Below are 12,964 nucleotides of genomic sequence, written 5' to 3'. Positions count from 1 at the left end.
CTTCTTCTGTCACTTTAAAATATGGATGACGCACCTTCCGTTGTTTCCCAATTTAACTTGTCTACATAAGCGTAGGTCATGTTTATAACACTGCAGATTATTTTATTCTCTAAGATTACAAAATACTGTTCATTTTTGTTCATTACATGGCTCTTTACATTTCATGTTTCCTAACCTTTGTAGTATTCCTTTTTTATTTTGTATTTCCTCTTACTAGGTTAATTGTCATGCACCAAAACACTGTGGAAAATTCCTTGTATGTGAAAACACATTTTTGTATTCTCAACTTGTATATATTCAAATATTTGTTCTGTGATATGTGACTGATTTTGCTGCTGCAACACTGTAATTTCCCAAAACCACTCCAGTCTTCCTGTCTCTAGGGTGTCCCAGCAGAGATCTTGCAGGTTACGTGTTTAAAAGAAATGGAGATGAAGTGCCAACAGCAATCAGCGATCGGTTATTTACATCTGCACACTGAAGTACAACAATTAACAGTAAAACTCATTTATTCACATTTGCGTGCCATCATCTTTCGGTGATTGTAAGGCAGCTTCCTTTCCTGGAGGAAGCATTCACGCATTTCCTTCGGGGCCTTAGGGTCATAGCAGATTTTCAGAAGAAAAACAAGTGGAATATCATCATTACGGGTTTCAAAATGGTTGTTTTTGGATTGTGGGCCACAGTAGATTGACCCAAGCTTGAGACATAAAAGAAACACAAGTGATTCATATGGGACTGGGTTCCCTTTTTTAACAGTCAATTAACTTTCTGTTAAAGTAGAATTTTCTGAATGTGTGACTTTCATATTAATGAAAAGGTTGTGTCCATCCATCCATCCATTTGAGGGGGCACACTAATATCAACTTTGAATGTGAAAACATGTACGAAGCACACAGGTGGATGATGGGGTAGGTTGTTAGGAGTGGGGTTCACAGGTAGCAGCAGGGTGTGGTAGAATATGTAGACACTAGATTACTTGTTGGGCCAAGTGGGGGTGGCAGTATTTAGGCATAACCATTTCTGCAAGATTCTCCCAGTAAAACAAATCCCAAAGACACTGAGTGTTTCAATGAAAGAAATAACTGCTGCAAAATCACTTTGATACTACATACACGTTGATACTGTATTACGGAGAATCGTGCCTCTGACATTTCCACTCAAACACTTGTGTAACTTTGGCGAGTGTGATTGATCTTCCAGGGGATGGTGCTTAGCGCTTCAATGCACCACGTCACTAAAACTGGCAAAACTGCGTAAGATTTAATAAAGAAAATATTTTCCCTCTTTCTACCTCCGGCAGCTATTCCTTGACTCTTGGTGATTTATGGAGTTTCTTGACGAAGGGAAAGCTCTACTTGTTGCTAAAGTGGTGCTACGGCTAACCACTAACCGCTAACTGCTGCTAACTGGAGCCACCGTCAGTTGGGTAGCTCAGTTATCCAAGCTGTCAGGTCAGGACTGGGCACCGGGTGAGTGTTGGCGTATACATGGGGGGGGCAGTGTGACAGAATTGGAGTCGGGTGAGCATGTAACACAACCAGGTTCAGCAGCCTCTACAGACATCCTTGCAGAAGCAAAGAGACCGACGAGGACAAGGAGGAAGCTTAGAAGAGAAATGGAGAAATGGAATGACTGGACAAGAGAAAGGCTGAATGCCTGGTTTTTAGTCTTTGGCGAGAGTTTAGTACATATCGACGACGTTTCACATATTTTTGGCCGTATGTCTGTCCCTTTTTGCATTCTTTGTGTTGACGTTCTAAACTCGGGTGGATTTCTGAGGACTTTGGTAACCTGCTCCTCAGATCTCTGCAGGGTAAATCCAGACAGCTAGCTAGACTATCTGTCCAATCGGAGTTTTCTGTTGCACGACTAAAACAACCTTTGAATGTATGCATGTTCCACCGAAAGTTCCTTTTTCAAGGCTATTTTACAGTGGCACCGTAGCTCCGTGCGGAGGTTAGCGCCACCCAAGACCTTTTAGAGAAAAGCCAATGAACCACATGAAGTACATTTTTCTCCTATCCTGGAATGTTGTGTGGACTTGCCAGACCTTCTTCCGCAGCGCTGTTGAAGGTCTGGCAATGCGAGACTAACACAACACTGACAATAAACAAGGGTCACCCACCCACCGTTGACACCCAATAAGACAAGGCTAGACAGACACATTTTAGAAGGTGCACCTCTTTGGCCCCCTGCAGGGGGTTCTTCTTAGCAGTTTTGGCCTCTTTTCTGTTTGTTTTCACACATGTTGGCTCTGAAGGTTCTGAGTTTCTAAGTTTCTGAGTTATGTTTGAGGTATCTGAGTTTTGCCCAGCTAAAAACAGAAAGACACTGAGATTTGTTATCAGTGAATGTCACTGAACATCAGTTTGTGCTAGCGATCATATGATTCAGAAATAGCTTCCACACTCTCTCTCTCTCTCTCTCTCTCTCTCTCTCTCTATATATATATATATATATATATATATATATAATAAATGTGGCCAAGTGTTCAAAGTGGAAAAGATAGTGATAACTAGAACTATGACTTCTCTGAAACATATCTAAGTGGAAAAGTGGATTAAACGAATCACAGGGTTTATAATATTTTTTTTTAAACTTTCACACAAAGACTACACAAAAGTTCAATGAATGCAGTATTACAGACACAATATGCTCTTCTAGGTTGTTTCTGCTACATTGCGTATAAAAAACGATTACAATAAATCTTAAAGAAAAAACTTGGATACACACACATATATATATATATATATATATATATATATATATTTCATACACACAGACACCGATTCTCACACATTTGTATCCAGTCAGAATCATCTCCCCCAGTGTGACGCAGTCCGTGTGGGGGAAGACAAAATTCTATAAAGCTGTACAAAAGCTACAGAGGGAGCGGCAAAGCACCATGTGACCCGGGAGTGATTGTGGAATATGTTTCCCAGCAAATAGTCTGATGTGGTATGGATGGTAATGGGACAGAACCAGACTACCTTCTAGAGATATCTTTCCGCTACACTGAGGAGCAATGTGCTGACTTGCTGCCTCTCAACTCCCTTCTGTCTCATGAATGCAGAAGTTAATTAATGACAAAACCATTGTGTTAAGATATTAAAATGTTGGACACGGTGACATAAAATTCAGAGAGTCTTTCCTGTAATTCTGACTTCCATAACCCAACGTTACACATTTATGAGAAAAGGATCCTTAGATAATCTGTTTCATAGACTGTGTTGATAAATTAGTTTTTTTTTAAATGCATATAATAAATGAAATAGTATCCTATTATAATTCTATGCCATATTTAGAAGGAAATGTATTTTTCTGCAGGGAGACTCCTGGGTTGGATGGAGTGGTCTTGCTCTTCCGAGCTCCCACCCCACAGTTCTTAAATCCAAATTGATCAACCTTCTGGAAACAAACTAATAAGGACTACAGGAACAGACCGTGTCCACCAAGATGACTTTTAAATCAGGAAATGTCTTTTTCTCTCTCTTTTTTTTTTTTTTTTTTTTGAGATCCAAAAAGAAATAAACATTTCGTTTTCTCACAGTTCGGCCAGCTGAAACTAAAAGTATCTTGTTTGACAATGACCAGGTAAAGATGCCTGGCTCACTCCTGTAATACAAGCTCTCAGGGTTATTCGACACCCAGTTACAATGTTTACCTGCAACAATCCCAAACTGTACTCAGCAAGGACTGAGAGAAGGGGATTCTCCGTGCATGGAAAACCGCTTCTGGCTGACAAAAAGGAATACCAACAGAAGTTAGTCCTGAACGGGCTGAATTGTGTTTGAAGTGATTTCCTACAGTTCATTTGGAAGGACCCGCGTCCACAAGGACTGGTTCTCTGTTCAGGTAGGTGGCCCAGTAGACCAGGTTGAAGCTCCCAAACAACACGGGGAACATGATGCGGGAGATGCGGTCGATCTTGCTGACGCTGTTAAAGGTCTTCTTGTTCTGTTCAGGCTTCATCTCCGCTGGGGTCTTGTGGTTGGGATCGCTCAGAGCACACTTGGAGATGGTGGGTAGCGTGGAGTCCTTTGTGATGTTGGGAGCGTAGTTAGCCACGGCTACAGCGTAGGCGTTGTTCTTCTTCATGACCGACGCTTCCTTTTTCTGCAGGGAAAATGCCTCAGGGTTAGAGAGCTTGGTTGCATCTCAAATCTCATACTCTGCGCTACAGGCTCAAAATGTTTACTATCCTTCAATATACAGTACTTGGGAATCTTTCAATATACATGTGTATCTTTTGGGACGCCCTAAGCTCTAATTTTCAATGTCACATCCTGAGAACTTTTGCCGGTTGGAGACGTGTTACCATGGTAACCTTTGCCGAGCTAAGCCATAGCAAATACTGGAATCCCTGAAAACAGTAATCAACTGGGCCAACGGTCGTAGGTGATGAAATCACGGATTTTATATGTAGGAATGTAAATTAGAGTTTTTGAGATTACAGTGCTACTTGATTGCTGTCCGTTAGTCTGTTTGAACGTTGTCGTTACTACCGCATTGCATTGTGGGATACTTGCGCTAGTCTAGTGTTTGCGTACTACATACTACATTCACTGGAAATAGTATGATGTTCACGTACTTTTGGTTTCGTACTAAGGTTTCGGACGTACTAAAAAATCTCACATAGGCCTAAGTTCCTAAAGTTACTAAATAGCATGTTGGTATGGAATTTCATATCTTAAGTTTGTATTTTTATACATTTTAATTTAACAACTTTAATATATTTGATTGTTCTGCTGGTATGTTGAGACAATAAGACTAATTATTATCATATTCTTTTAGTGAAAACTCATAAATATCTACAAATAACTAATGTTAGGGAAATCTGTTTTTAATTTCTAGATTTAAAAAAGAATTAATATATATAATTTTTGCGTTGTATCTGACCAAGAGTCCCTATTTGAAGAGTTAGGAATAAGAACGGATGAGTAGGCCTTTACCAGTTATTACATAATTGTCTAATTGTCAATTTCTTTTTACATAATCACCGTTTCTTTATTTAAACGCAATGATTGCTAAGCTGAAGTCTTACGGTTTGTGACGATTGCTGTTTTTTTTTAAGATATGCCAAATTGTAAATATACAATTGTGCTTATTGGTCGGGCCATATCTTATTAGTTTAATTGTTAGTTGTTGGTCCCTTAACACGTTCATAGCAACAAAAATAACACAGGGATATAGTTAGAAAAAAGGATTTATGATAATAAGGAGGCGTTGTTTGCCTGTAGGGTTGGCATTTGTGTTATTACATTATTTGGGTCACATGACAGTGATACAACCAAAAAATGTATCCTGGGATTCTTTCTGAGACAACTGCTTGTATAACAACATCTGGAATTGTTCCAGCTCTACGGGTTAATACTTTACGTTCCCAATAAAGCCGAGCATGCAACATGATAGCCTTTACGATGATTGATCCTGAAGAGGAATGCTCCCTTTAGGTGTTGGACAGCTGTACCTTTTCACTGACGACACTCTTTCCGTCCCAGGCCCAGCCTCGCTTGGTGAAGTAGTTGACTGTAGCAAACTCGATTAGTGCAGAGAAGACGAAGGCGTAGCAGACGGCGATGAACCAGTCCATGGCTGTAGCATAGGCCACCTTGGGCAGTGAGTTACGGGCACTAATACTCAGGGTTGTCATGGTGAGAACTGTGGTAACACCTGGGAAGAGAGGGCAAAAGCATAGAGAAATATGTCTATTTGGTAACTGCAGGGATATGACGATTGATATAGGGGACACGCATACATTTTATTTGGGCTGCAGGTCATATTTAAAAGCTCTTTATCACACCGTGAACACATCCCTACACACTGTAAGAGGATATTGTGCTTTCCTTTTGAAACTGCATTACACACACACACACACACACACACACACACACACAAAACCATACACTCATATCTCTTCCCCTTCCATATTTTCTTTGAGATTAATCATCATGCATTTTTCTGTAATATTTGTTGTAATTTGAAGCAAATGGACATCACGTTCACCCTCCTTGGTTTTGATCCCAATTTCATTTAGATTTCAGACATAGAAATTAACTGACACAATGGCCACGCACGTCTTATATGACTGTCAATCAGATCTCCACCATGGACGTTCTACGTGTATAAAAACAAAGGAAAACAGAGAGGTCCCAAAAGCATGACTTGACAATATAAAGATATATGAAAAAGAAATAACAAAACCAGAACACTACTGCCTGCAAACTGTATTCAGAGAAACATTTTATTTCAATTGTGTGAATAATTTGTCAAACTTATTAGTGAAGAACACATTTCCAAAGGCCAATGGAACTTCAAGATGACAGCACGCCACCTTAGAGTGTCATCGAGAAACCTTCTGTTTCCACTGACTATTTTCACTTCAAAATGAGAGAATACAGCCTCTAGCTAGTGATGGCCAAACGAAGCTTTATGAACCAGTGTTTTTATTTTCTCAGCCACTAGATGGCGCTCTCTGTTCAACAATTGGTCGAGAATATTCTGAATTGCAATGCCTTCGACCTTTCTCTTAAAACCAAGAGCGCCATCTAGTGGGCTCAGGAAATAAAGACACTAGTTCAAGAAGCTTCATTTGGCCATCACTACCTCAAGCCGCCTAGATTTGCTCTCAGCGCACTACAGGTACTCCTCATCTAGGGTGTCAAGGAAGCTATTTCCCATTGCTAGGCAACTACATGCTGTTATCTCATTGGTTGCACTTTTGAAAGATTAGTGGCAACTCGGTTAAAGTTGAAATAATTTGAAATTTGAGCGCAGCGCAAAGCGGCACATCCGGGCGGTATGCAACGCCAGGGGTAGTGCAGCAACTAATTGGGCGCCACCTCCCTTCGCGGTTTTGCCGCGCATCATGTGTGAGCAGCTTCAGAGTGTCACCCAGTGTGTCAGTGTCACGCAATCTCAGGGCATTCTGATGTGGGATTTCAACATTAAAGCCCTCTAAATTGTCCAACTCCACCGACCTTCCCTGCTCTTCAGGTACATGGCCAGACAATACAGAGACTGGAAGACTACACATACCTTGGTCTAATTATTGCTGACAAGTTGACTTCAAAACAAAATCAAATCTTCAAGACATGTCAACACCACCTGTACTTTCTTTCGAAGCTACGACGACTGCAGGTCAACAAGTCAATACTAATTTTCATAACTGTTTAATCTAATCCACCCTTAACTTCAGTTTACTGGCATGGTTTTGTTCCTTGACTGAGTTGAACAAATGTCCCTTTAACAGAGTCATCAAGATGAGCGGGAAGATCATTGGACAACCCCAGACCACACTCACAGCCATATTTGATAAACAGGCCATCGGGAAAAGTAAACTCATCATATGAGAGCCAACCCATAATCTCAACAACCAGTACCATCTGTTACCTCCAGGGAGGAGATTGCATTTGCTTCCCCTACGATCCAAAGGAGCCATGGCCACCTTTGTGCCAGCAGTTTTCTTACAGGAAACATAAAGTTCTTTTGATTGGATTTTGATCCAGTATGCGAGTTGTGTTCCCTCTAAATTCAGAATAGTTTACTAGAATGATGACACGCATCAAACAGGTAAATCAAACAGTTATGCTATTGTAGAAGAAATATGGAAATATCAAGATATAAAACAAAATATATCCACATGACCCTAAAAATATCTGGATATTATTATTAGGCCAAATTGCCTTTCCCTACTTGGCTCGACTTTACGTTGAGCATCACGTTTAGTGTCAAAATGTCCTTTTTTATTACTCTTGAACCCATAATATTTCTTTTTTATATTAATGAACATCCGTTACATTCAAGCCATTGCCAAATGAGTTGCTACAAAGCTAATTAAGACTCTCAGCTCCAACCAACTCTGTGTTTCTCAGTATGACTATGTTCAGAAGATTATTCCTGCACAGAAACTCAAGTGAAGCTAATGACCTCTTCCATTATGTTTTTTAATCCTCCTTGTCATCCTTGGCTACTAGCAACTGCGTGGAGGAGGGATGGGGGCAAGTGCGCGATCACGGAAGGCTTGTATCATGTGGACGCGTCAACAGTTTTGTTGTCATTACTTAGAATTCCTCATGGGGAAGACAGAAACTACGCACTATAGCTTCAAACTCATGTCACTATTGCTTGAATACAGCAAATTGATCATATTCATGCTCCCCAAATCATACCCAACATATGTTGCTGTTGTATTATGACATCATATATTAACCCTCCTCTAGTTCTCGGGTCAAATTTGACCCATGTTCAAAGTTTCTATATCAGGACATTTGGGTTTCTTTCAACCAAATTTTATATAATATTTGGTGTTTTATTTGATTGTTTAGAATTGTTCTGACTTCACTTTGACAGTCTGTGATTGTCCATCAACACACGTTCCTTTGATCTTAAATATTAGTTTGAATTATTCATACTTTCTGCTTTTTTAATTCAAAAGTTAGATATAATTTCAAATAGGCTACATGGTGTGCATTGACCATAAATTCCCAAAAATGTTTGTAAAACTAGTCGTAAAAAAATCAAAAACTGCTACAAAAACGTTGAAAAAACAACAACGAAGAGACAAAATTGCAGCAGTTAGTGACAAAAGTGTCAAAAAAGTGTTAGTTTATAAGTACTATCTTCTCTGACAACAATGCTAACGGCAGTAATTTCTCCCTTGAAATGTCCATTCTGTGACGTATGTTTTTATTTTTCCGTCTGTGGTGTTAACTGCCCATTTTGACACCCAACCCGGTGCCACACATGAAATAGTCACACGCAAAAACAACGGGCCGCAGCGTTATTAGCAGAAACCAAACAATTGACCCTGTAGAGATCTGAGGAGCAGGTGAACCACGGTCTTCATGAATTGACCAAAGTTAAAAATTCCAACACTAAGAAAGCTTAAGGACATTGGACAAATCCCGGAGCAATCCCAGAGGTGGAACGCCAAGGATATAGATATAGCAGTTTCATTAAGTTCATGTTTATCGCAGGACTAATGTCATGAATTGTGTTGGTGTTGTTGTGCAACAGACAGCACTGGTAGCCCGGTCTGCCATGGATCACAACAACCATGAGAATTAGCTGCAATACACAGTTTAAACTTGCTACAGTGAGATGGATTCAGCCATGAATTTCTTTGATGTTGTAAGAAGCAGTGGTAGATTTATTTTCTTGTGAGTGCCACTTCACAAATCTTTTGATTCCCTTCTGCTGCCAACTGTGAGTACAGTATATGAGACCTACCTTGGCCAGCATAGGACTAACCAACTATCATAGAGCAGTATCACCATATATACCAACTGTACAGCATACAGCAGTTGTTTGTTGAGCCTGTGTGTTGTGCTGTGTACTGTAATATGGACCAGCTGCTTAAGACTGAATGATCAACATTACAATACCCCTTTACAATTATTAAGGTAATTCTATCCTATACCATATCAAATCATGTGCTGCGATTTGTAACCCGGAAAAAGTTTCAGTGTAATCATGTATCGTATAGTGAAGTATCCTGTAATTCCCACCCATAGCTTGAAATGTTATATAAAGATAAAGTAATAAAAAACACTCACCAAAGACAGTTCTGGCTGGCACCGACTCTCGATTGAGCCAGAAGGAGACCTGGGAGAGGATGACCGTCATGATACAGGGCAGATACGTCTGGATCACAAAGTAGCCGATCTTCCTCTTTAGATGGAAGTGAGCTGTCATGACCGTGTATTCACCTGAGAGAGAGAAAGAGAGAGAGAGAGAGAGAGCAGTTTAACTGTGTGAGAATGGTGACACATGTAGGGCTGTCAACAAATCAATATAATTTCCATTATCAACATATTGGTCTCCATTTTCAGAACACATCTTTTGGTAATATCACTGATGTTTGACCCAGATAATGTAATAACACAAATACACAGCCTATGACATAAAGCACGCCTCTTTATTATAATAATACATATTTTTCCGAACTGTACCCCCCCCCCTTCTCTTGTCATTTTTGTTGCTATGGGCGTGCTTACTAACATTGCTTAAGATCAACAGTCCGACTAATAATCACTTATATAATTACATTTTTGCACATATAAACCAAGTCAACAATCACCATTTTGCGGTTGAACAAAAACAACGAGTACATAAAAGAATTGACAATGATGGAACTACTACTACTACAGGATTATTAGATTGATCAAAAGCTGAATGAATGTCAGGTGTACATAGTGTTATATTCATGTGTGATGCATTCATCGTGAAATGCAGATAAGTTGTTATTTAGTTCAATAAGGAGAATAATAACTGTTCCTGACAGTAAGTACTGCGTTGTGTGTGTGCCTGTCGAAGGTTTCTGCCATCACTTAAGCTCGGTTGTCTTTGTGAGAAGTCCGATGCAGTTTTGTTTGGGTAAAATTCCCTTTAATTCTTTTTTTTAATTCACAAATTACTTCTAGTCCTGTGATGCTGTAAACTTTGGGAGCTCCCATATTCCCTTCCCACCCTTTTCTTCCTCCAGGCTGAGAATAAAAAAAACAAAACTTCAAAGAGGGATGAAAAGAGTGGATTTAATGCCATAAAACACAGATAAAAAGAAAGAAAATTGGCACTGTGAGTGAAAAAATCTCAAACTGGCACAGATGTTAAGGGTTTTGTGGTGAGTCTCTTCCTCACCACCTTCACAGCTTTGTACGCTCTCACCCGAGCTTCACTACCTTCACTTCTCTGTCTACTTGTATCTGTTGTGACCTCTTTTTTTCCTTCTCTAGCTTTAATTTAATTTCGGCCTCATCTGCTTGATTTCTGCTTGTAGGTCTGTGTTTCCATTCGCTCTCCAGTTTATCGAGTCTACATATCGAGTATGTAGACTTTGCATAGCTTTTGTTTGATATCCAAACTCAAATTTGGATGAGTGGTGCTAAGTTAGCTTATCTTTCAAACTATATAACACCACTCACATCAGACATTTACACTTTGCTGAGTGACACACCAAGGGCCACCAAGGATCGCGCCAAGCTTGCAATTCAAATTGTCCTGATACCTTTTCATTCGTCCAGACACTGGTTGGGTACTTCTGATTGTCCGACTGACTTAAAAACCGGTGCATGATGCTCACCAGTGCTGGATTTAATGGTCTCCTCCCCCGCAGTCTGGCCCACCAAGTCATACTGGTTGAGTCTGGATCCGTCATCTGCCACTTCCACTGACTTGGAGGCATTACGAGTCCAGATGTAAGTAACCTCTGTCTTAGTGTAGGCATCTGATGCAAAGAGAGCAACATTCAACACACAGTCTCAACCCAGAGGTGTGGTTCCTGCATCAGAATCAGCATGTTAAAACAAGCCTCTTATGTTTTCTATATGTTAGCTAAACAAAACATATCAATTAATACCCATTTCATGTCGCATTGCAAAAGTCAACCCCTCTGTTCTCTGTTTCCAGAGTCCACAGTGCTGTGTGTGACCCTGAGAAGGGATTGATTGCTAGGTCAGTGCAATGCACAGCCTTACATCAATTGGCCAGTTGGTTATTAATGTTGAGTCTTTGCAGGATGCTTCCTGACTCAGAGGTCTATGTTTGGGCCTTCACGAAACAGTCAAACATTATGTGTACCACATTTGGATATATTTTTGAACAGAGTAATTTAGAGATTAGAGGACAAATGTTACACTGCGACCTATTGGTGTATGTCTCAAAAACCGACACTTACAAGTTTGTCGTTCTGGGAAGAAAAACCAGACGCTTTTGTGTAAAAAAAAAGGCGTTTAGTAAATTCTGTAAAACTGCCAAAGAGTTTTAACAGGCAGATGACATGGAGCATTTTTTATCGATATGATTTCCTGCTCTACCTTGTTAAATTTGTAATCTGTTTGGGAGGCAAAACCAATTTTGATAATCGGTAAAGGAAAAAGAGAAAACATTAAGCTCCAAGCAACGTTTTAGTGTAGTCTGTGTTGGAAACATTAAACATATCCTTCAAGGTGAAAATGACGGCAAGGTTCAGGAGGCATGCGCATGGTGGAGGAGGGTTCGCACTTACAGCTGCCAAACTTGAGAGGACATGAGTGAGAGTCCATTGGGAAGTCTTCAAGGTGCATGGGGCACTCAGCTTGAACCGTTAGCCTGGTAGGAAACACATACAAGTACACACACACACATGCAAAATAATGAAAAACAAGGAGCAAAATGAATGTTATTTGACTTTAAAGTCACTAAACGATATGTTGTCTTACTTCACAGTTTATGGCGTTGTAGGCACTCTGGATTCCCAAGTGTATGTGCACATGCTGTGAAAAAGGGAGTTTTATATTGATATGTCCCCTTTAAAACTAGAGATGGTCCAATATAGTTTTTTTATTCCTGATACAGATTCTGATATCTGAACTTGCGGATCGGCCGATACCAGTGTGTCATCTATTTTATTATGTTTTAACAGCTGTATACTACTATACCTGTATGGATGTGATATGATTTCTGTCTTTGTTGTTGGTCTGGCTCGGGTTAAACTCTCAAACAATGAATGGCAAAGAACCTTCTTTTATTATCTAGTTTGACAGTCAGTGACAACAGAAAAAGAACAGAAAATGAACTACTTTAACATGGATTTTCTAAAGTGCTTTATTAAGTGGTATCGGAATGGAGCATAAACTCCAATTAAAACCAACCAGGGTTCAGCACACTATGCATAACACTGAATGAGTGACACTGAATAGGAATGTACAGCTGGATGAATGAACGTGAACCAGCTACCTCATAGTGTAGAGAAGGGTCCCGTCCTCCATGATCCTCAGCAGCTTGTTGGGCATGGTCATGTTGTGGGCGACCGACTTCTTGCCGTTGTGGAAGAAGGTGTCAGGGGTCCAGATCTTACTGGCCATCAGGTTGTTGAGAGGCAGAATGTTCATTGGTCCGTGGAACTTCAGCCGCTCATCCTTCCAACTCTGACGGAAGAAAACATCAACGGTGTACTCCTGAGAGAGAGAGAGAGAGAGAG

At 40.1% G+C, this 12,964-nt stretch overlaps 1 protein-coding gene across 1 annotated transcript in view; it reads right to left on the bottom strand.

Moving 5' to 3' along the window:
- Positions 1 to 491: 491 nt before the first annotated feature.
- gabra2a (gamma-aminobutyric acid type A receptor subunit alpha2a) overlaps positions 492 to 12,964 on the bottom strand; it is a 28,320-nt gene continuing 15,847 nt past the window's right edge. Inside the window, exons 5-10 of the mRNA XM_032499825.1 lie at positions 12,721 to 12,941; positions 12,011 to 12,093; positions 11,087 to 11,230; positions 9,561 to 9,713; positions 5,474 to 5,676; positions 492 to 4,119 (exon numbers count right to left, since the gene is read on the bottom strand). Coding sequence (XP_032355716.1) covers positions 3,814 to 4,119; positions 5,474 to 5,676; positions 9,561 to 9,713; positions 11,087 to 11,230; positions 12,011 to 12,093; positions 12,721 to 12,941 — 1,110 coding nt within the window. The 3' untranslated portion in view covers positions 492 to 3,813. The remainder of the gene's footprint in view (positions 4,120 to 5,473; positions 5,677 to 9,560; positions 9,714 to 11,086; positions 11,231 to 12,010; positions 12,094 to 12,720; positions 12,942 to 12,964) is intronic.

Source organism: Etheostoma spectabile, chromosome 20 (genome assembly GCF_008692095.1).
Source record: "Etheostoma spectabile isolate EspeVRDwgs_2016 chromosome 20, UIUC_Espe_1.0, whole genome shotgun sequence".
Taxonomy (NCBI): Eukaryota; Metazoa; Chordata; class Actinopteri; order Perciformes; family Percidae; genus Etheostoma; species Etheostoma spectabile.
The sequence above is the reverse complement of the archived record's forward strand: the minus strand, read 5'-3'. Positions and strand labels throughout refer to the sequence as shown.